Genomic DNA, 22,330 nt, shown 5'->3' on the forward strand with positions numbered 1-22,330 from the left:
ATGCAAAATATAGATTTTTTTGGCAGTATTTCTGGATATACTATAAACTGGTCCAAATCGGAGTTGATGTTAATAGGAAATAACTTTTTGGTTCAACTGTTTAAACAATGCCAATTTCATATTTGCAAAGACAACATTAAATATCTAGGCATATTAATACCACAACTTATCTAAATGAGCATAATTAAACATCAACAAAATATATCATGAGGTATCAATAGACATCGACAGATGAGAGTCATTGAACCTGACTCTCTGAGGGAAAGTCAATGCTCTTAAAATGAACATAATACCTAGACTACTTTATGTCTTAAGAGAAATTCCAATTCACATGACTAACAAATACTTTCACAAAATTAAATCTTTTACTAGAAAATGCCTTTGGGGCTCTTCAGTTCCAAGAATATCTATGCAAAAAATGCAAATACTGATAAAAGATGGAGGAATTGGGATCCCAGACTTAGAATTGTATCAACAAGGATATTTACTGTCAGGTACACTATTCTGGAGACCCAGAACTGAAAACAACTGTCCAAAATGGGCTGCTTTGGAATATGTAGCACCTCTAGAGAGATATAGCACTTCTAGAGAAACAGCATTTCCGTGCAATGCTCTGGTTCGCCAGAAGCGGCTTAGTCCTGCTGGCCACATGACCCGGAAGCTGTACGCTGGCTCCCTCGGCCAGTAAAGTGAGATGAGCGCCGCAACCCCAGTCTCGTCTGCGACTGGACCTAGTGGTTAGGGGTCCCTTTACCTTTACCTAGAGAGATGGGCAGAACTCGGGTCTAAATTCATTAATACTTAAGATGCTACTGAATCAGTAACATCAGTTCGAACAACATGGCACCATATGTCCCCAAATTATAAATTTGACCTTTTGTCCCATGACAAAATGACTTTGTGGGAAAACAAGTCTTTAAAAATCGGGAAAGAAATGATCATATGGAAGAGGTGGATGAATTTGGGTATATGTATTAATGGACATGTACATTGGTAAAGGCTTTCTGGGAAATGATATATAATGAACTAAAGAAAATGTTTAAAAATACATTTGTTAAAAAACCAGAAGCCTTTTTACTAGGTATAATAGGTGAAGAGTTACCAAGTGAAGATAAAAGACTTATGCAATGACAGCAGCGAGAATGCTAGTAGACCAGAAATGGAAGGAAGGTGAAGTACCAACAAAAGAAGAATGGCAGATGAAACTGATGGAATTTGTGGAGATGGCGAAACTGACGGGGAAGATCCGAAACCAGGAAGATCAAGTATTTTCTAAAGACTGAAGCAAATCTGTAATTTATTTAAAGGACCAGTGTAAACAGTTAAAATCACTGACAGGGTTGTAATGACAATTGTAATGTGGATTTTTTTATGATAATTATGGATATTTAATAGATGGATAATGGTAAAAGATGCAGCAAACTTAATCTTAAACATGGAACCCATGGAGGGAAGGAAGGAGGCCCGAAGCTTCAAATGTACCTTGTATTTTAATGTTTGAAATGGTTATGTTAAAATGTATAAAATTCTGAATGAATATATATATATATATATATATATATATATATATATATATATATATATATATGCTTTCGTAGATTTTCACGGGTACAGGAATGCAGGTTTTGGTGTCTTCGGGTGTCTTCCCGTGTAAGAGTCGGGGTGTCTGTGCGACGTTTCGACGAGGTCTCACTCGTCATATATATGGGTATATTAATGTTAGACCAGCTGATAAATGAAGAAGATGGATATTATATATACTGCATCTTAAGAGACAAATACAGATTACCTACAAATGCTCAATGGCAATATCTCCAGATAAAACACTTGCTAACCACCATCTACAGACCAGCAGCTTTTACAGCCTCAGAGACCCCAGATATATTGAAGCAGTTGATTGATTCTTACGCCACAAAAAACTGGCCATCAACATATATAAATCTTTGTTATTAGCAAACCAAATTGATATACAGGTACTGAAGGAGGATTGGAATAAAGAATTAAGAGATCTCAATTTCGACCTTATACAATAACAAAAAATATTTAGAATATACTGGACCCCATTATGTTTAAAAAAGGGCTAACTAAGGTATCTAACTGTTGGAGATGCAACAGGGATAATGCTTCTCTAAAACATGTTTTTTCATTGTCCTATATTGAAAGATTTTTTGGCAGACGGTAACTGAAACAAGTGGTGCCTCGCAAGACGAAATTAATTCGTTCCACGAGTTTTTTCGTCTTGTGATTTTTTTCGTCTTGCGAAGCACGGTGTCGGGAAAGTTTTAGAAAAGCTTCAAAAATCACCAAAGTCTTCAAAAACCTCAAAAAAGGGAGGTGCTTGGGAGGGAGGGAGAGGCGGGCGTGGGGCGTGGGGGGAGGCGGGGCGGAGGTTGCTGCCTGAGCCCCCGGGATCGGTTCGGCTCACCTTGCTCCGACCCTTTGCACTACAGTCGGCGCAGTCTTGCTGCTGCTGCTGCTGTCGCCACGGTAGTCAAAACTCCTACCAGCCTAAAAGTTGTCTGGTGCAAAATCCCTTCTGCAGCAGCAGCCCGAAAGAAAGCGAGAGCGCCAGCCAGCCAGCCGCCCGCCGCGGGCAGGAGGGAGGGAGGGAGCGTCGGCGACGGTGGATGCCTATTGCCCCTGTTGCTGCTGCAGCCGGCCAGCCAGCCAGAAGTGCGCAAGCGGAGAGGGGTGCATCCAGCCCGTTGGAGAGGAGCGCGGGGGTGCGTCCCCGGTGGCTCCCGAGCTGACCTTGCCTGGCCCGGCGCCTTCCGCGCTGCCAAAGGGCGACTCACCTGCTGCCTGCGCTGCGCCGGGACTAACTCGAGCGGGGCGAGGAGAACACACACTCGCGCGCACACACACCCAGAGGCAAACTTGCCGCAGCCGTCGACGTCGCGGGGTTGGAAAGCGTGGAGATGCAGGTAGGGGGCACCCCTCACAGGGAGAGCGCCGGAGGGCCCGGGCAGGCGCTCTTGTCACCGCCGGGGCGCTGGGGCGGGGGAGAAGGAAGGAGCCCCATCTGAAGAGCCCCGGAGCCTGGCCTCCCTAACTGGGAGTTGTGGGGAGGGAAGTGTGCGCGCCTTGCTATTTTTCGCCGAAACAAAGCTCCCTCTCCCTCAGAACCCGCCTTCACATGTTCTTGCCCCTACGGAGACGCACACCGCGTGCTATGAGTTGCTCCTCAAAGTCAAGTCGCAAATGTATTAATGGTTTTAAGAAAAAGGAAACAAACTTGCAAGACGTTTCCGTCTTGCGAAGCAAGCCCACAGGGAAAATCGTCTTGCGAAGCAACTCAAAAATGGAAAACCCTTTCGTCTTGCGAGTTTTCCGTCTTGCGAGGCATTCGTTTTGCGAGGTACCACTGTATCAACAGAACTGTACGGAATATCCTTACATTTACAGTGGTGCCTCGCAAGACGAAATTAATTTGTTCCGCGAGTTTTTTCGTCTAGCGAATTTTTCGTCTTGCGAAGCACGGTGTTGGAAAAGTTTTGGAAAAGCTTCAAAAATCGCCAAAAACCTCAAAAAAGGCTACCACACCGCGTTCTATGAGTTGCTCCTCGAAGTCAAGTCGCAACTGTATTAACGGTGTTAAGAAAAAGGAAACAGACTTGCAAAAAACGCAAGACGTTTTCGTCTTGCGAAGCAAGCCCATAGGGAAATTTGTCTTGTGAAGCAGCTCAAAAACCACAAAAGCCTTTCGTCTTGCGAGTTTTTCGTCTTGCGAGGCATTTGTCTTGCGGGGCACCACTGTACAAAGCAAAATATCTTCTTTAATTATGTACCCAGCACCTTGAATCTTACAAAAGGACAATATGAGTGGACTCTCCGTGCCCTGACCACAGCAAAAAGACTGGTTCTGATGAACTGGAAAAATAAAAATGCGGCTCCCTTCTATGACTGGATTGAAGACTTATGCAAACTCACAACATATGAACAACTTGCATATAAACGCAGACTTGCCATGGACAAATTCAATGATATTTGGAATCCATTCTTACAAATACTGTAATAGGTTAAGATCTGGTGAAGTACAATAACAACCTTGTAAAATATACAGTTTGGGTCCCCCCCTCCCCCCTTTATTTCCCCTTTTACGTGGGTTCTGTTTTTGTTTTTGTTTTTCTCTTATTTCCATCTCATCATGTTTAGTGCACATATAATTATGTACTTTTAAAACTTTCAATAAAGATGTTTTAAAAAATTCAAGACAGAAGGCATGAAAACAGTTTCATTGCATTTAATAATAAATAGAAAGAGAGAAACAAGCCCTTCCCCCTGCTACTGACAGGTGTGTTATCACAGCACTTGAAACCTATTGTAAATACTATCTTTTTGTTCTTTGGATAAAAGAAAACAGCAACACCATCCTTATTCTTTATTTTTTAACTTTTCTCCAGATGGAACACTAGTTTCTGCCTCTGTACAGCAGGATTTAACATTCCTTTATTTAAATCCACGGCACTCCCAATTCAGTTAGAATTCCCACAAAATCCAAAGTCACCCCTTTCTATTTCTTAACCTGATAGCTTCTGTTGATGTTAGCCTTTCGTTCATTCTGTTAAACCTTGGCTTTGTGGCAGTTTGATAACTAAATACAACTAAACTAAACAGAACAAGAGCCCTGCTGGATGAGTTCGAAGGCCCATCAAGTCCAGCATGGCCTCTGGGAAGCCCACAAGCCTTCTGCCACTCCTGGTCTCAGAAGAACAGCGCCGCGGATTCTGGAGGCAGTACATAAAGTACATATTAGGGGATGATTAGCTGCTTGTGCTTAAAATGGTGCCCCTTCAGAGTTTGTGCGGCCCCACAAACCTCTGTGTGTGACAGAGCTCCTCAGACATGTCTGCTCTAGTCACTGTTAGAGTCCGACAGTGGCTGTTTGCGGAAACGCCTCCAACAAAGAAGTTCCTTAACGGAAACACGTCTCCTGGACTCACGACGTGACAGCTTCCGACGAAGCATGGGTCTCCCTGCAATTGCTTCTGACACCTCCCCACTATTTTCACTGGACGTGTCTCTCACCCCTTTCTCCCCCCTGCTTCCTGCCTGCGCTGCTGCATCTCTCTCAGTATCCCTGAGATCCTCCTCCAGAGACCCCGCGCTCCCCCTGCTGGTCCCTGCTTTGGCTGTTGAGTCTCTCCCAGTCTCTGGGAGCCCTATCACCTCCTTTCCCTCTGATGTCAGTTCCCTGACATCCACCTCCCCTCCAGGGCCCCCTTCCCCCCCGCCCCCTCCCTCTCCTCTGGGCGGTGAGGAGCTGAAACCCCGAAACGAATCCTCTTCATCTTCCGACGTCTCGAACATCTCCCTCCATCGGTCTTTGTTCCGACTCGCTGAATCCTCCTCCACCTCGGAATCGGAGAACCCCTCCAACTCCTCTTCTTCGTCTGTGGTGGCGAAGTATTCCCTCCGGAACCTCGCCACTGGCTGGGGTTTTCGAGGGAATCTCTGATGAAAAGTTTCAATTAGAACCTCGTCATCTACATCCTCTGCCCTGACCCAGGTGTTTTCCGACTCCGGTTCCCCTTCCCACATTACCAAATACTCTACTTGCTCTCCTTTCCACCTGGAATCTAGGATCTCCGCTGCATGGTAGCTGTGTTCTTTTTCCTCCATCGCTGGTCCCCTATTGACCCTCCCCTCTCTGTCCCCTATATACGGTGACAGCAACGATCTGTGGAACACTGGGTGCAACTTCATGTGGTTCGGTAACCGGAGTCTGAAAGCCACTGGGTTGACCTGTTGCGTGACTTCAAATGGGCCCAGTCTTTTGGGTCTTAACTTCTTACAACCTCCTTTAAATGGTAACCCTTGGGTGGACAGCCACACCTGGTCTCCCACCCTAAGGCTTTCCCCTTCCCTTCTGGTTTTGTCTGCCTGCCTCTTATATTCCTCCTTCGCTCGGTTTAAATTAAGTTGGAGTTGGCGATGGATCGCTTCCATTTCTTCAACGAACTGTTCTGCTGCTGGAACGCTCCAGTTCTCCCCCTCCCCCCCTGGGAAGGCTCGGGGATGACACCCGTGATTGGCCAAAAAAGGGCTCATTCCCGTGGACACGTTCTCTGCATTGTTGTAAGCAAATTCTGCCAACGCCAGCTTCTCCACCCAATCATTCTCTCTGTCATTAACATAACACCTCAAATATTGCTGGAGGACACCATTAGCTCTTTCCGCCTGCCCGTTGGTTTCTGGATGACGGGCAGTAGAGAAATTAACCTCTACATGCAGTAAGCTCATGAGCTTCCTCCAGAACCTGGAAGTAAATTGTTTCCCTCGGTCCGAAACCACCCTCAAGGGGGCGCCATGCAACCTAAACACATTTTCCACAAACAATTTGGCGGTTTCTTCTGCTGTGACCGCATGTGAGCAGGCTATAAAGTGTGCCATCTTGGTTAACAGATCTACCACCACCATAATGGCTGTTTTCCCTTTGGACCTGGGCAGATCAGTCATAAAATCTATTGCCACTGCCTCCCACGGTCTTTCCGGCGTGGGTAGTGGTTCTAATAAACCTGCCGGTGCCCGCCTCTCCCCCTTGGCTCGTTGGCAACGGTCACACCCTCTCACATATTCACGCACATCTTCCCTGACCTTGGGCCACCAGAATTCCCTGGTAACCAGCCACATGGTTTTGTGTTGCCCAAAATGCCCTGCTGTGGGGTTATCGTGCAGTTGCTTGAGTACCTTTTCCCTCAATTCCCCTTCAGGTATGTATAACGCTCCCTTGTAGTACAACGCCCCATTTCTCTCCTCAAAACCCCCGGGTTTGTCTCCCTCCCTCCTAAGACTCCTGAGTTTGTCCTGGGCGTATACATCCTGCCCCGTTCCCTCTACCAGTTCCCTTTGCCCCACCAATGCCGCCCCACACACCCAGCGGTCCTCGGGAATGACATGGGTCTCTTCGGGTACACCCTCTCCCTCCAAATATTCAGGTTTGCGTGAGAGAGCGTCCGCCCTAACGTTCTCCGGGCCTGGTACGTAACAAATCTCAAAGTTAAATTTGGAGAACTCCTGGGCCCATCTCAACTGCCGTTGGTTGAGCACTCGCGCAGTTCTCCAATACTCTAGATTCTTATGGTCCGTGCACACTTGCACCTTCTGTTGTGCACCAATTAGTAGGTGCCTCCATCTCCGGAAGGCCTCATAAATTGCAAGAAGTTCCCGGTCGTACACCGTGTAGTTCCTCTCAGACTTGTTCAGCTTCCGCGAAAAGAAGGCACACGGTCGCCACTCCGACCCCTCCTTCCCCGGCTGCAGAAGAAGCACCGCCCCTATGGCTCGGTCCGACGCGTCTGTTTCGACCCTCAGCTTTTTTTGTAAATCCACATGTAGAAGTTGTTCGCCAGAGGCGAAGGCCCTTTTCAGTTCCTCAAACGCTCGCTCCGCCTCCCCCGTCCAAACAAACTTCTTTTTGCTGCTGAGACAGTCCGTGATGGGCGCCGTCAGGTGGGCAAAGTTGCGGATGAACTTACGATAAAAGTTTCCAAACCCTAGGAACCTCTGCACATCCTTCTTGGTCTTGGGTGTTTTCCATTCCAGCACCGCTTGAACCTTGCCGGGGTCCATGGCCAACCCTTTGTCTGACAAGCGGTACCCCAGGAATTCCACCTCCTTGGTATGAAACTGACACTTCTCCAGTTTCACCCACAGTCGGTTGGCTTGCAGCCTGCTCAACACTTCTCTGACGTCTCTCACATGTTGCTCCTCATTCTCCGAATACACCAACACGTCATCTAAGAAGGCCACGCAATTCTTGTAGAGCAAAGGCCCCAGTACGTGGTTCATGAAAGCTTGAAAACACGCGGAGCCTGTTTGTAATCCAAAAGGCATAACTAAGTATTCAAATGCCCCCAAAGGGGTGAACATGGTGGTCTTCCATTCATCCCCTTTCCTTATACGTATCAGGTTGTACGCCCCCCTTAGGTCCAGCTTTGTAAAAATCTTTCCCTTCCGCACCCTGGTCAAAATATCATCAATCCTGGGCATAGGAAAAGCCGCCGGCTCTGTCACTGCATTTAAGGCCCGAAAGTCACATACCAGCCTCGGCTTGTCCGTGTTTTTTTTGTCCACAAAAAACACTGGGCTACCCCCCGCTGCCTTGGACTCTCTGATGAAGCCCCTCTTCAGGTTCTTGTCAATGAACGCTCGCAACTCCTGCATTTCCCTGTCTGACATGGCATACAACTTGCCTACAGGAAGCTGTGCTCCAGGGAGTAAATTGATCTGGCAATCAAAGGGTCTATGCGGAGGTAGTTGGTCAGCTTCCTTCTCGCTGAACACGTCGCTGAGATCAGCATACTGTGGTGGCACCTTCCCCTTCTCCACTACTTCAGTCCCTGCCAGGGTGGCTTGGGCCCCTGCTGACCCCTTTTCCCCCCTGCAGTGTTCTAAGCAATGTGCGGAACCGAAGGAAACCACTCTTTGATGCCAGCCCACCAGCGGATCATGTAGGGCTAGCCAGCTCATTCCCAAAATAATGGGAGCACCTCCCAAGGTGGCCACATTAAACGCTATCAGTTCTGTGTGCCTTGCCACCCTCATTATCATTGGGATGGTCTGCAAGCTGACTCCTCCTCCCAACAGTTCCCTGCCATCGATCGTGGTCACCTGCAGGGGGTTGCTTAAAGGGATAGTCTGTATCTGGTGTTCAGCAGCAAACTCCTTGCTCATAAAATTGCAGGAGCTGCCTGAGTCCAACAGTGCCTTTATTTTTAGGGGGTGTCCATTTTGCAGCTCTAGCGACACTTCAATCACTAGAGCCGGTCGAGGAGCTTCTGGCACTGGCACTTGGGGAAGGGGCACTTTCACTGCTCTTTGGCCTGGCTGCAGTGCCCTGATGGCAACCAGGCGTTGGCTTTTACCTGCTCCGTTTCTCCCTGCTCTTCCCCCTCAACAGCCCCCACCATTCCTTGCCATTCCTTCCTCTGGGGGCAGACTCTGGCAAAGTGGCCTGGCTGTTGGCAGAGATAGCATTTCCGGGCTCCCTTTCCCTCCTTCTTCGCCCCCTCACTGGGCTTTGAAACTGCGCGCGCGCGGGCTGTTCCGATTTCCATCGGCTCTGCCGGCGGGAAAGCTGGCTCAGGAATGTCTGGAATGCGTAACTCCTTCCAACGTTCCCCTCTCCCTTCCCGCCTCTCCAAGGCTCTTGCCTCCTGGCGCGCTCCAATGGTCAGCGCAGATTTGGTCAGCTGATCCATAGACACCGCCCTGGGGCTCCTGGCCAGCTCGTCTTTCACAGCTGAAGAAAGACCTTCTTCAAATAGCATCTGAATGGGTGCTGCCGATAAATCCCACCCCAATCTGTGAATCAGCATGGTAAATTCAGTCCAGTACTCACGGACAGATCTGCTTCCCTGCTTGCAAGCCATTAACTGTCTGCGCACCGCCCCTTCCTCAACGTCGCTGGAAAACATGATATCCATTGCACGAAAAAATTTCATAGTGTCCTTTAGGATATCGTTGTGCGTTGCCATCAGGGGTCGAACCCAGTCTCGCGCGCCCTTCTCAAGATGCCCAATTACAAAAGCAACTCGAGATTCCTCATCAGGGAACTCATCAAACTGGACATTCAGGGCATATTGCATTTCAGTCCTAAAGGCATGGTAATCCTTGGGGTCCCCCCCAAACTTCTGCACCAATCCTGGTACCTTTCTGGGGAACTGAGTGGTTCTCCCCTTCTTGTCTGCATCTTGAGCCCTCCTCTCCTCGAGCCTCGCCGTCTGCAGCGCCAGTTGGACCTCCAATGCTCGGCATCTTTCTTCCAAGCTTGGATCAGCTCCTCCGGCTCCGGCTGGGTCGCTCATGATGCTTTCTCCTGCACAGGCAGCGTACAGAGACTGTCGGACTGCTATTAGGGGATGATTAGCTGCTTGTGCTTAAAATGGTGCCCCTTCAGAGTTTGTGCGGCCCCACAAACCTCTGTGTGTGACAGAGCTCCTCAGACATGTCTGCTCTAGTCACTGTTAGAGTCCGACAGTGGCTGTTTGCGGAAACGCCTCCAACAAAGAAGTTCCTTAACGGAAACACGTCTCCTGGACTCACGACGTGACAGCTTCCGACGAAGCATGGGTCTCCCTGCAATTGCTTCTGACACCTCCCCACTATTTTCACTGGACGTGTCTCTCACCCCTTTCTCCCCCCTGCTTCCTGCCTGCGCTGCTGCATCTCTCTCAGTATCCCTGAGATCCTCCTCCAGAGACCCCGCGCTCCCCCTGCTGGTCCCTGCTTTGGCTGTTGAGTCTCTCCCAGTCTCTGGGAGCCCTATCACCTCCTTTCCCTCTGATGTCAGTTCCCTGACAGTACATAACCACCATGACTTCTAGCCATTGATGGTCTTATTCACCTCTCCCAACTTTCAGCTGCACTGGATGACCATGAACTCTAGTATTACAAGAGAAATCCATTTTCTGCACACTATGCAGAATTTTAACACCCTCTCCTTTACTCAGTTTTTCTAAACTAAAAATCTCCAAACACTGTCACCTTTCCTCAGTTGCTCCTGTACTATTATAATTTTGGTTACCCTTTCCTGCACCTTTTCCAGCTGTACAAAATAAATTCCCAAGTTGCAGCAACCTGAACTGTACACAGTATTCGAAGTGTGGTCACACTACAGGTTTGCAGAAAGGCATTATAATAATTGGAGTTTTATTTTCAGACCCTTTGCTACTGGCCCCAACATGGATTTTGCCTTAGCTGCTTCACACTGTGTAGACAACTTCATTGAGCTCGCCACCTGAAACAAATCTGTTCTCGTCATCAATGCAGTTCATACACACTAAGGCATTGCTTGGAACTTGACCACGCTATCAGGTCTCTTTTGAGAATGCTATATATTACTCACCTGATACCCTGATTCAAAGGGTTAATTCACATCCTTTCCCCCAGGTGTAATTGAATGTGCCAGACATGCATTGTACCAGGACAGTCACTAGAGAGCCAGGATTGGCTGTGGCTCCCTCCCAAGTAAACACCTGAGTGAGTCACAAACCCAGGTTGGCTATCAAGTGTGGAACAGCCGCCTGTGCCATTTAAAGGAGCTGCTGTGCCCCAGTGGTTCTTTCTCAAAGTCTATTGATAACAGGTATCTAAATCAATGGACCGCCAAAACCCAGAAGTACCGGAACGGGTTACTTCTGGGTTTCAGTGGTCGTGCATGTTGTGCAGATGCAGGTTGTAAACATGCCTCCTGCACGGATCACGTTCGCAACCCAAGCGTCCACTATATAATAATAGTACCAGCACCAGCAGCAGCAGCAGCAACAACAACAACAACCCCACAACCCTACTGGATCACCTTAAAGGGAAAGAGTGGTTTGCAAGTCCTTCCTTAACAGGAGTCTTGTGTTTCAATGGAGATGACGTGCAACACAGATCCATAGAAAAACTGCCTTCTAACGAGATCAAACTACCGTATTTTTCGCTCTATAACACGCAGATTTTTTCTCCTAAAAAGGAAGGGGAAATGTCTGTGCGTGTTATGCAGCGAATGTGTGGTCTCTGGAGCCGAAAAATAAGGCAAAAATCAAACCGCGCTTCAGGGAGAAGGGAGCTCCGTGAGACAGGAAGCTGTTGCTTTCCTGCATTCTGCCTCAGGGTCTTACTGCCCACCCTTTTCTGTTCTGTTGCTGTGTTTGCTCAAACGGAACAAAGAGCAGGGGAAGCCCCTCCCCTCCAGGCAAGTAGAGAGGAAAGCAGAGCGTCGCTCTATCCTGTCCCTGCTCCGGAGGGAACAATGTATGTGAAGGGAAGAGAGATTACAGGTTCGGCTTAAAATTCTGATTTGACTTCCTGCTTTTTGTTTTTGGAGACACACAGCATTCAAATATGCTTTCTTCCATTTAAAAGGATGAAATCCTTAAACAGTGGCTGGCTTGTGTGGGTGGGTGGGGGGAAACTTTTGCCTTCCTTTCCTCACGTTATAGCCCTCTCCTGCATTCTTAGCCTTCTGTGTTTTTCCTTCCCTCCCCACTTAAAATGTGGTTACAAAGCATGGATCCACATGGATCCTCAGGATCTTTGCATTGGGTCACCCCAAATTCACCATCAGAGCACACAGCATGTCCATGGCTACAGCCTGCCCCCCCAAAATCACACACCCATTGTTGCCTGGGGCTGCAATGGTGCAAAAACGTGGTTACAAAGCATGGATCCACATGGATCCTCAGGATCTTTGCATTGGGTCAGCCAAAATTCACCATCTGAGCACATAGCATGTCCATGGCTACAGCCTGTCCCCCCAAAAAAAAATCACGCACCCACTGTTGCCTGGGGCTGCAATGGTGCAAAAACGTGGTTACAAAGCATGGATCCACATGGATCCTCAGGATCTTTGCATTGGGTCAGCCAAAATTCACCATCTGAGCACATAGCATGTCCATGGCTACAGCCTGTCCCCCCCAAAAAAAATCACGCACCCACTGTTGCCTGGGGCTGCAATGGTGCAAAAACGTGGTTACAAAGCATGGATCCACATGGATCCTCAGGATCTTTGCATTGGGTCAGCCAAAATTCACCATCTGAGCACATAGCATGTCCATGGCTACAGCCTGTCCCCCCCCAAAAAAAAATCACGCACCCACTGTTGCCTGGGGCTGCAATGGTGCAAAAACGTGGTTACAAAGCATGGATCCACAGGGATTCTCAGGATTTTTGCATTGGGTCACCCCAAATTCACCATCAGAGCACATAGCATGTCCATGGCTACAGCCTGCCCCCCCCAAATCACGCACCCACTGTTGCCTGGGGCTGCAATGGTGCAAAAATGTGGTTACAAAGCATGGATCCACAGGGATTCTCAGGATTTTTGCATTGGGTCACCCCAAATTCACCATCAGATCACATGTCTGTGGCCACAGCATGAAGCACAAAAATGATACGTCCACTGTTTCATTCAGAATATTTTTTCCCTTGTTTTCCTCCTCTAAAAACGATGTGCGTGTTATGGCCAGGTGCGTGTTATAGAGCGAAAAATACGGTAATTGCACGCCTAGCTCAGTCTTGTCTACTCTTTGATCAGCAGCAGCTCACCAGGGTTTTGGGCAGACTCTGATCTGCTCGTTTGAACTGGAGTTACCAGGGACTGAACTGGTGACGTGCAAACCATTTACATCGGCCATGGGGAAAGGAGACACAGAGAAGCCAAGGGGGGAAGTGGCACAGATCAGTGAGGGCTGGGATTTGGCTTTTGTTCTTTTGGCAGAAAGTATGGAGCTAGAAGATCTAGTAGGTTTAAAAGGAGCATGGGGAATGATTCTGTAAGCATCTAAGGAAAGTGTACACTGAATGTACCCTTGCCTTATATATTCTGTCAGCAGACAATAGGTTAATGTGAAAATGAAAGTGTGTGTGTGTGTGTGTGTGTGTGTGAGAGAGAGAGAGAGAGAGAGAGAGAGAGAGAGAGAGAGAGAGAGAGACCCACACAGCAACCATGGAAAGAATTAAACACATGCAAGGTGAAATCGAAGGCCAGATGAGGCTGACAGCCGCCTCCTCTCCTGGGGAGCTGGAAGCATTTTTGCAACTTGCAGCTGGAAAGATGACAGGCTCTTTACATTTTCCTTCTCATTTGGCAATGGCACCTCAACGTTTAAATACTTGCCTTGCCAGCCCCTCCTGTTCTGGACTGAACAAAGCAAAAAGAGCTTATTTGAGACTGAAAGGAACTGTGCCCATTTCCCAAACCTGCTCTTATCTGAACCAGTTTAAAACAAAGCCTGGAGTGTGACCTGGATCTGCCCGATGAGAACAGTTTGGGTTCTGCAGTCATACAAACACATCGTTTATCGTGGCCACAGCTGCAACAGGCCCAGAATAGGTTGTACACCAATGCTTGCTTTATTTATTGTTCATTTGACTTATTTATAGATGACCCTTCACTCTACGGCCTCACAGCACAAACAAATCACAAGGTCATAAATTGATCAACCAACACTATAAAATATTACAATAATAGAACAGGCACGCCTGAAGGATATAAGAGCAGGTGATGAAATTATCCAAGTGGTTCCAAATGTCAATCCCTCCTGAAGACCTGGGGAAATTGCTGCTTCTTTTGCTGCCAATGAAAAACTAACAGTATCTGTGCTCAATGCACCTCAGAGAGAAGGCTTGCTCACATGCTGACACCCCTCTAGCTAGATTTCTCCTGGCAGCGGGATCACTGATCGTAACTCAGAGACAGTTCATATGGAAGGAGCCACTACTTGAGATATTGTATCACAAGTTATGTAGTGCAACATAGGCATCTATGGGCTTGAATCAAATTGGTAACCACTACCATTACATGGATTTGACCCAGACATGTCCATCGGCACTCTGGTTGCTGCATTCTGCACTAGTTGCAGCTTCCAGATCTACTTCAAGGGCAGTCCCACATGAAGTGCACTGCTGTAATCCAAGCTGGAGGTTACCAGAAGGTTAGCCAGTGTGGTGTAGTGGTTAAGAGCAGTAGTTTCGTAATCTGGGGAATCCGGGTTCACGTCTCCGCTCCTCCACATGCAGCTGCTGGGTGACCTTGGGCCAGTCACACTTCTCTGAAGTCTCTCAGCCCCACTCACCTCACAGAGTGTTTGTTGTGGGGGAGGAAGGGAAAGGAGAATGTGAGCCGCTTTGAAACTCCTTAAAGGGAGTGAAAGGCGGGATATCAAATCCAAACTCTTCTTCTTCTTCTTCAGAACCGTGGCCAGGCCTTCCCAATCCAATGGTCACAGCTAGCAGACTGGCTGCTGCTGGGATTAGGCACACCTAGGCACTGAAGTCAACTTGGCTTCAACTGGCAAAGCTAGATTGAGCTGCACCCCCAAACTACTCAGCCTGCTCTTTCAGATGGAAAGCAACTCCATCAAGGGCAGGCTAAATTCCAAATCCACAGTACCACCATCTTGTCTGGGTTCAGCTTCAATTTATTAACTCGCCTCCTGGTAACTGACCAACAACACCGGATTCAGGGGTAACAGAGAAAGAGTTGGGTGTTATCTGTATATTGATGATGCCTTGTTCCTAATCACCTCATGACATCTCATAGTGTATAGCAAGATTAATCCTTGAGGGACCCCAGTGAGTAGTTCCCATGGGGTCAAGTAGAAATCTCCCACTGCTACTCTGTCTAAATAATCATTGAGGTGGGAGTGGAACCACTGCAATGTGGTGCCCCCAACTCTCTGAGTTGCTCCAGATGGATGCCATGGTTGATGGTGTCAAAAGTTGTCAAGAGACTGAGAAGAAACAAGAAGGTTGTACCCCTCCCGTCCTCTCCCTTTCCCAACAAGAGTCATCCATCAGGGCAATGTTGCTTTAGTAGCATCATGAACAAGATGAACAGGACACCACAGAATGACTGGTCTGGAGCAGGATTGTCCAGCGGCCTGGCACAGACTCAGCACTAGATTCCTGCATTTCCTTCCTGTTTGTATTTCACCATCTTCTCCTCTGAGTGACCCCACTGTTTCTTTGTTCTTCCTTTTGCTATGGACATACCCATAAAAGCCTTTTTTGTTGCTTTTAACCTCTCTAGCAAGCCTGAGTTCATTCTGTGCTTTAGCTTTTCTGACTTTGTGTCTACACATGCTGGCTATTTGTTTGAATTCCTCTTAGGTGGTTTCCCCCCTTTTCCATTTTTTGTACACATCCTTTTTTAATCTTAACTCAGTTAAAAGTTCTTTAGATAGCCACCCTGGCTTCTTTAGGCACCTTCCATGTTTCCGTCTCATTGGTATTGCCTGAAGTTGTGCTTTTACTATCTCCCTCTTAACAAACTCCCAGCCATCATGAACTCCCTTTCCTTTTAGTATTACTGTCCATGGGATCTCACCTAGCACTTCCCTAAGTTTTATGAAGTCGGCTTTCTTAAAGTCAAGAAATTGAGTCCTAGTATGCTTGGCTGCTCCTTTCCGCTGCATAGTAAACTTCAGAAGAGCACGATCACTTGCCCCCAATGATCCTTCCACTTCTACCCCACTAACCAGGTCATCAACATTGGTTAGGACCAGATCGAAAATGGCTGTTCCTCTTGTTGCTTCTCCCACTTTCTGGACAATGAAGTTGTCTGCAAGGCCAGTGAGGAATCTGTTTGACCTTATGCTCTTGGCTGAGTTTGACATCCAACAAATATCCGGGTAATTGAAGTCCCCCATTACTACTATCTCCCTTCCTTTTGCATGCTTGGCCATCTGTTCTAGGAAGGCATCATCTATGTCCTCCGTTTGGCTTGGGGATCTATAGTAAACTCCCACAATGAGGTCTCTGTTATTCTTCTCTCCCTTAATTTTGACCCAAATGCTCTCACTTTGGCTTTGAGGTTCTAAATCTTGGATCTCTTCACAGGTATACACATCCCTGACATATAACGCCACTCCTCCTCCTTTCTTGTCTGGTCTGTTTCTCTGAAATAGATTGTATCCCTCCATTATTACATTCCAATCGTGGGACTTATTCCACCAGGTTTCAGTGATGCCTATTATGTCATATTTAGTTTGCTGTACCAAGAGCTCAAGCTCATCTTGTTTATTTCCCATGCTTTGCGCATTAGTGTACAGACATTGAAGTCCATTAATCATTCCCCCGTCTCTCTTGTTTAAGGATTTCCCCCCCCCACCACTAGGTCTGCGTGCTGTTTGCTCCATTTGGTCTATGATATTTGGATGATCATCTTCATCAATTGATAGACTCCTACCTTCAGGAGCACTGTCTCCCTCCCCCACATTAGTCAGTTTAAAGCCCTCCTGATGAGGTTTCTGAGATTTTTGGCAAAAACATTCCTCCCAATCGTTGTGAGGTGCAGCCCATCGCTTGCCAGAAGTCCATCTTCAAGAAACTGCAGTCCGTGATCTAAGAATCCAAACCGTTCCAGTTTACACCATTTGCGAAGCCAGCTGTTCACTTCCACTATTTTTTCCTCTCTCCCTGGGCCACGTCGTTCAACTGGGAGGACGGGTGAGATGACAATTTGTGCATTTAATTGCTTCAATTTCCTGCCCAGAGCCTTGTAGTCTCTTTTGATCTTCTGGAGGCTCTTGCTTGCAGTGTCATTAGTTCCCACATGAACCAAGAGGAAGGGGTATTTGTCAGTGGGTTTTATGATTCCTTGCAGTCGTTCAGTTACATCTTGGATCTTAGCCCCGGGGAGACAGCACACTTCCCTAGACATCTTGTCAGGCCCACAGATCACTGCTTCTGTTCCCCTCAGTAGGGAATCCCCTATCACCACTACACGCCTCCTCTTAGGTTTGGTCGGGGTTCTTCCGTGAGCTGTCTGTTCCAAGGTCGCCTGCACATTCCCTGAGGACTGACTTTGCTGCTCGTCTTCATATACCTGATCAACTGTAATGAGGGAGAGATCCTCAAATGGAGTCTGCTCTTTGTCTTCCATGCTAGGGGAGAGGACATCAAAGCGATTGTGTATTTCTAAGCAATCAGAGTGAACCCTGGGCCTCCTACTTCTTTGAGTCACGTTTCTCCATATATCTGGCTCCTGTGTTGGTGAACTAGCCTCCTTCTCAGGGGAGTCCCCTGTCTCCTCCTTGGTGGAGACGGTGTTCTCTGTTGCTTCCAATAAGAGCTCCAGCTCTCTAATTCTTTGGAGCGTAGCTACACATTCCTCCAGTTGCTGGACTTTGTCTTTTAAGAGGGCAATCAACATGCAATTGCTGCAGGTAAAGCTGCCTGCAACCTTTGGCAAGATGGCAAACATTGCGCAGGAACCACAGGTGACTGCAGCTGTTCCCTCCCCCTCCATCTTGAGAACGTGTCGTTGGGGGTGGCTACAGCGGTCCTCCATCATAAAAAGCGTGAAGACAGGACAAATAACTCCCCCCACAAAAAAACCTAGGTCTCCCCCAACAAACGTTTGAGACTAGCTCCCCTAAATCTAAAAGATGGATCAAACTGCGCGTGCCACAGAAACCCTGCCCCCTCTGACCTTTGCACAGGGAGAGCAGCTAATCAGCCACAAAGAAACACACACACAAGAAAACCCTTTTGCTCCTCCTTCAGCTGCTGCCCTGCAAGTTGCTGGACTGCAGCCCTCAGCACCCCTGACCACTGGCTGGTTGGGACTGTTGTGAGTCCAACAACATCAGGAGGGTAAATGGTTCCTAGCATAAGCAGCACATCAGTACATCTTTAGAAATATAGTAATTATTTCCAGAGAAAGAGTTCATATTTGCTTTCAAAGTCACCCCCAAATTCTACAGTCTTGCTAAATTACACCCCTGGCCTGGAATTTAAAACAAGTTTAAAACTGGGAATCCTCCAAACCTCTTGGCTACAATCTGCCCTGGAATCTTGCTTGCAGAGGGCTGGCCATATGTGTACATTACATAAAGGCCAGCCAAGAGAATCTTCTGTTCTTAGAAATGAACAAAATACTTCATTTAACAAATATGTTGATTCTCTTAAGGCAAGGGGGGGGGGTGTCACAAACTAATAGGCATAAAGACTGTATTTGTAGGGAGAATAACCGTGTTCATCTTTTTCAAATGCATTGGTCAAGTCTGGAAGAAAAAAATAGGCTGACATAATGAAGTCTCCCTGTTTCTGTAGAAGTGGATCATGCAACTCTGGGAGTAGAAGCCGGCTCTTCCAATATGACTGACAGCTTCCTCAAAAGCAGGTGGAATCTGCAGCGACCCCCCGCTGGCCAAACACTGCTAAAAAGCAGCAGCAGCAAAAGGGGCAACTTTCCTCTTGAAAGTTATCATGGTGGTATGGACAGTAACATACTGGGTCCCGCCCAGAGCTACTGCTGATTTGCATATGCTAAGTATACATGTATACATGCAAACTTGGGCTTTAATGTCTGGACTTAAATGCCACAGAAGGATGTATGCTAACTAATTCCTCATTCAAATCACTTCAGATAAGCTATTCAATTAATCTGCACTGCACCACAGATCAACCAAAACCAGTTCCTTTTTCATTCATTTACCCCAATTAATGTCCTGAACAACCCTGCTCCAGATAAATTGAATTTCCTTCAATTACCCCTATTTGTTACCCCCTAAGCCATAATTAGTTAATTTATTTCCCCAAATATCCTACCCTGTAAACCTAATTACCTCTGGTTCAATTCTCCTTGAATTCAATATTAACCAAGAAACATTCAATGCTCTTAAAAGAATGTCTGGGGCCTGTGCCCCATAAGCTCATCCCTGGACATGTCCCTGGTTCCGGTGCCTCACAACCGGCCTGAAACGTACAACCTGAAGAAGCCCCCTAATCCACAGCCTGCAAAACAGGACCACTGACCTTCATGCTGCCGCGCGCTTGGCTCCCTCGTGGATACTGGGGACCCTCGGTGCAAGTGACTGCTGAAAGCCGTCCCATGGGCTGCCTGGTGGTCCTCATAGGCAAGAGGGCTGTGGCGAGGTTTCCCTGCTTCAGGCACGATCACAGGGGCTCCTCTGGTGATGGAGCCGCCAGAGTTTGTCACTGGGCTGGGCCTGCTTTTCAAACTCTCCTCGTAAGCACTTTTTAAACTCTCCCCGTAAGCTCTTTCCAGAGTCCTTGGGTCCTGCATGACATCCAGGGAATGCAGGGGATGAAAAGTCCTCCCCGGGCTTCCAATAATGGAACGGACATCATGCTTTTTGGCACTTGCCGAAGCGTTGCTGTCATATTTCAGCGGGGTTCCCTGGGGGGACAAGGTGGGAGACAAGAGAGAAAGGTCAGCAAGCTGGCAGGAAAAGGACAGCCGCACGGAAGGTCACAAATGGCTTTCTGAGGCTGCCGCTGGCATTCTAGGCTTCGCTTCGACAGATGAAAGGGGGGGGAGGCACACTGATTCGTTTATTTTGTCAGTTAATTCCCATTTGCAGTTTGCCAAGTCTGTATGAAAATTGAGGCCACCGGGTTATAGCAGAGGAGGGATGGGATGGGATGGGATGCAGGGCTGCCACTTGCTCTGCTGAGAAGTCAGGCTTCCCTCTCCACCAACTGCTGTCCCCTGGCAGCCGCCACTCCACCAGGCCTTGGCAATGGAGGTAAGAGAACGGATGTCGGGTCAGCTGCCCTGGCAACAGTGCAGAGACCAGAAGCTTCTGGTGCCTCCTCTCCGTGAACTTTTCCACCCCAATTGGTCATCGGAAGAACTTGTACCAAAGTTTGTTTATCTCCTACTCCTTCAATAATGCATTTTCTTTTTGTGTCATGTTGTAAGCTTGAGGGCAGGGGTTATCTTTTTTTAGCAATCTGGGAGCCCATTTTGGCTAAAGAGCATAATAAAAATTATAATAAATAAATAAATAAATAAATAAATAGCTAGCATCAGCTTCCTTTGGATGCTCTTTCCCAAAATGTTTAGGGGTATGCGTACTGCTGCGTCTCCCCAGGAAAAAAGCACTGAATACCTGCAATAAACAAACTCTGCTTTGACTTGATGTTTTGAATGACAAACCATGGTTTGAGCTAACTAATTTGGTATGATCAAGATGCATAAATTAACACACTGTTATCACAGCAACAAGGGACGCGGGTGGCGCTGTGGGTTAAAGCCTCAGCGCCTAGGGCTTGCCGATCGAAAGGTCGGCGGTTCGAATCCCCGCGGCAGGGTGCGCTCCCGCTGCTCGGTCCCAGCGCCTGCCAACCTAGCAGTTCGAAAGCACCCCTGGGTGCAAGTAGATAAATAGGTACCGCTTACCAGCGGGAAGGTAAACGGCGTTCCGTGTGCTGCGCTGGCTCGACAGATGCAGCTTGTCACGCTGGCCACGTGACCCGGAAGTGTCTCCGGACAGCGCTGGCCCCCGGCCAATAGATGTGAGATGGGCGCACAAACCCCAGAGTCTGTCAAGACTGGCCCGCTCGGGCAGGGGTACCTTTACCTTTACCTTTATCACAGCAACTGGAATGCCCTGGTTTTCCCGTACATTTGGAAGCTCAAACTATGGCTTGGGTTCTAAACTATGGTGAGCACAAACCATGGTTTGGTGTGATATCTGTATTGAGCATCCGCTTATGCAGATGAAAGACCAAGCACATTGGGCCCCATGATCATGTCATATGAATTGAGAATGGACCTAAAAACACATTCAACGTTTCTCCTACAGCTCCACGTTGCAAGGAAAGATCAGAAGCGATGGTCAAACTGGCTTTGAAGGAAACATGTCCAGTGGGGAATCCATGACTAGGAACACTGAAATCACCACTCTACCTCACAACTGGTGGTCACTTACCACCTGAATGATTTATACCAACCAATAGGTTATTCACCATTAGCTACCAATAAAGTAAGCAGAAACCTTAGTATTAAGAAGAGGAGGACATCTATTTCATTCTTCCTCTAGGGCAGGACATAATGTGTGATTGGCAGGGAGTGGTGAGAGGGACTGCTAGGCAAAACCATAGATCTGCTGGCCTGGGAGCAAAGGGTGCTCCTGGGTCATTAAATGAGACACCTCTCCCAAGGGGAAACAATCAGCTCTGTATAACAACAGGTGGAACCATTTGAGGCAGGATGCTTAATTCACACATCCCAAAAACGTGGCATGAGGTAAAGTGGTTAGTCACTCTCAAGGAATATCGACATACCCACCTCATCTCTCCATGGGAACAAAGCAGATTTGTAAACAGCCCTCACTGAGGCCCGACATGGCTGCTATGGAAACCATCCAAATATTTTATCAGCCCACGCAGGAGACATGAGCCAAAAGCTGACTCATCATTAAATGGATCTGGATATGCTTGGGTATTTTACTTGAAACTTGTAGCAGAGGCTCAACTAGGAGAACTAAAGAGCAAGACCTGGGTTCAAATCACTCTATGGCCATGCTCTCACTTTGTAGCCTTGGAACACCTCTACGACCCAATTTTAGGTGCAGTGCTGAGATAAATGAGTGGCTTCCTGTCCGGGCTTGTTTTAACTAACTGTCACTCTCTGTTTGGAAGTAGTAGTAATAATAATAATAATAATAATAATAATAATAATAATAATAATAATAATTTATTTATCCCCCCCCAATCTGGCTGAGTTTCCCCAGCCACTCTGGGCGGCTTCCAATCAAGTGTTAAAAACAATACAGCATGACGAAGCAATGACGAATAGTGGTTATTTTAAAGCAGATGTCAAGACCCCGGAGTTCGCCACTGACTAGAACCCCAAGTCAGAAGCTATAGTGCTACTGACTGCAGATCCCACAGCACCAGGGCCCCTAAACTGGACCCCCATGGGCACTTCCCCCTAGGCCTGAGCAAACTAGTGCCTCCCACACCACCTTGCCAGTCCAATGCTATAGGCTGAAGGTCATAAGAGTGCAGGATGAGTGCCCAACCACAGGTCAGAGTGTTAATGTATTTATTATTTAAAGTATTTATATCCACCCAAAAGTCCTAG

The 22,330-nt window shown here is 47.6% G+C and overlaps 1 protein-coding gene across 23 annotated transcripts in view; it reads right to left on the bottom strand.

Annotated features, from left to right (window-relative positions):
- Positions 1-22,330, bottom strand: part of NCOR2 (nuclear receptor corepressor 2) — a 392,573-nt gene that overhangs the window by 25,397 nt on the left and 344,846 nt on the right. For all 23 annotated transcript variants that reach the window (XM_082203742.1, XM_082203745.1, XM_082203729.1 and 20 more), the window contains one exon: positions 19,252-19,636. In XM_082203742.1, the coding sequence (XP_082059868.1) occupies positions 19,252-19,636 (385 nt within the window). The remainder of the gene's footprint in view (positions 1-19,251; positions 19,637-22,330) is intronic.

This window comes from Podarcis vaucheri (assembly GCF_965113315.1).
Source record: "Podarcis vaucheri genome assembly, chromosome: 16".
Lineage (NCBI taxonomy): Eukaryota > Metazoa > Chordata > Lepidosauria > Squamata > Lacertidae > Podarcis > Podarcis vaucheri.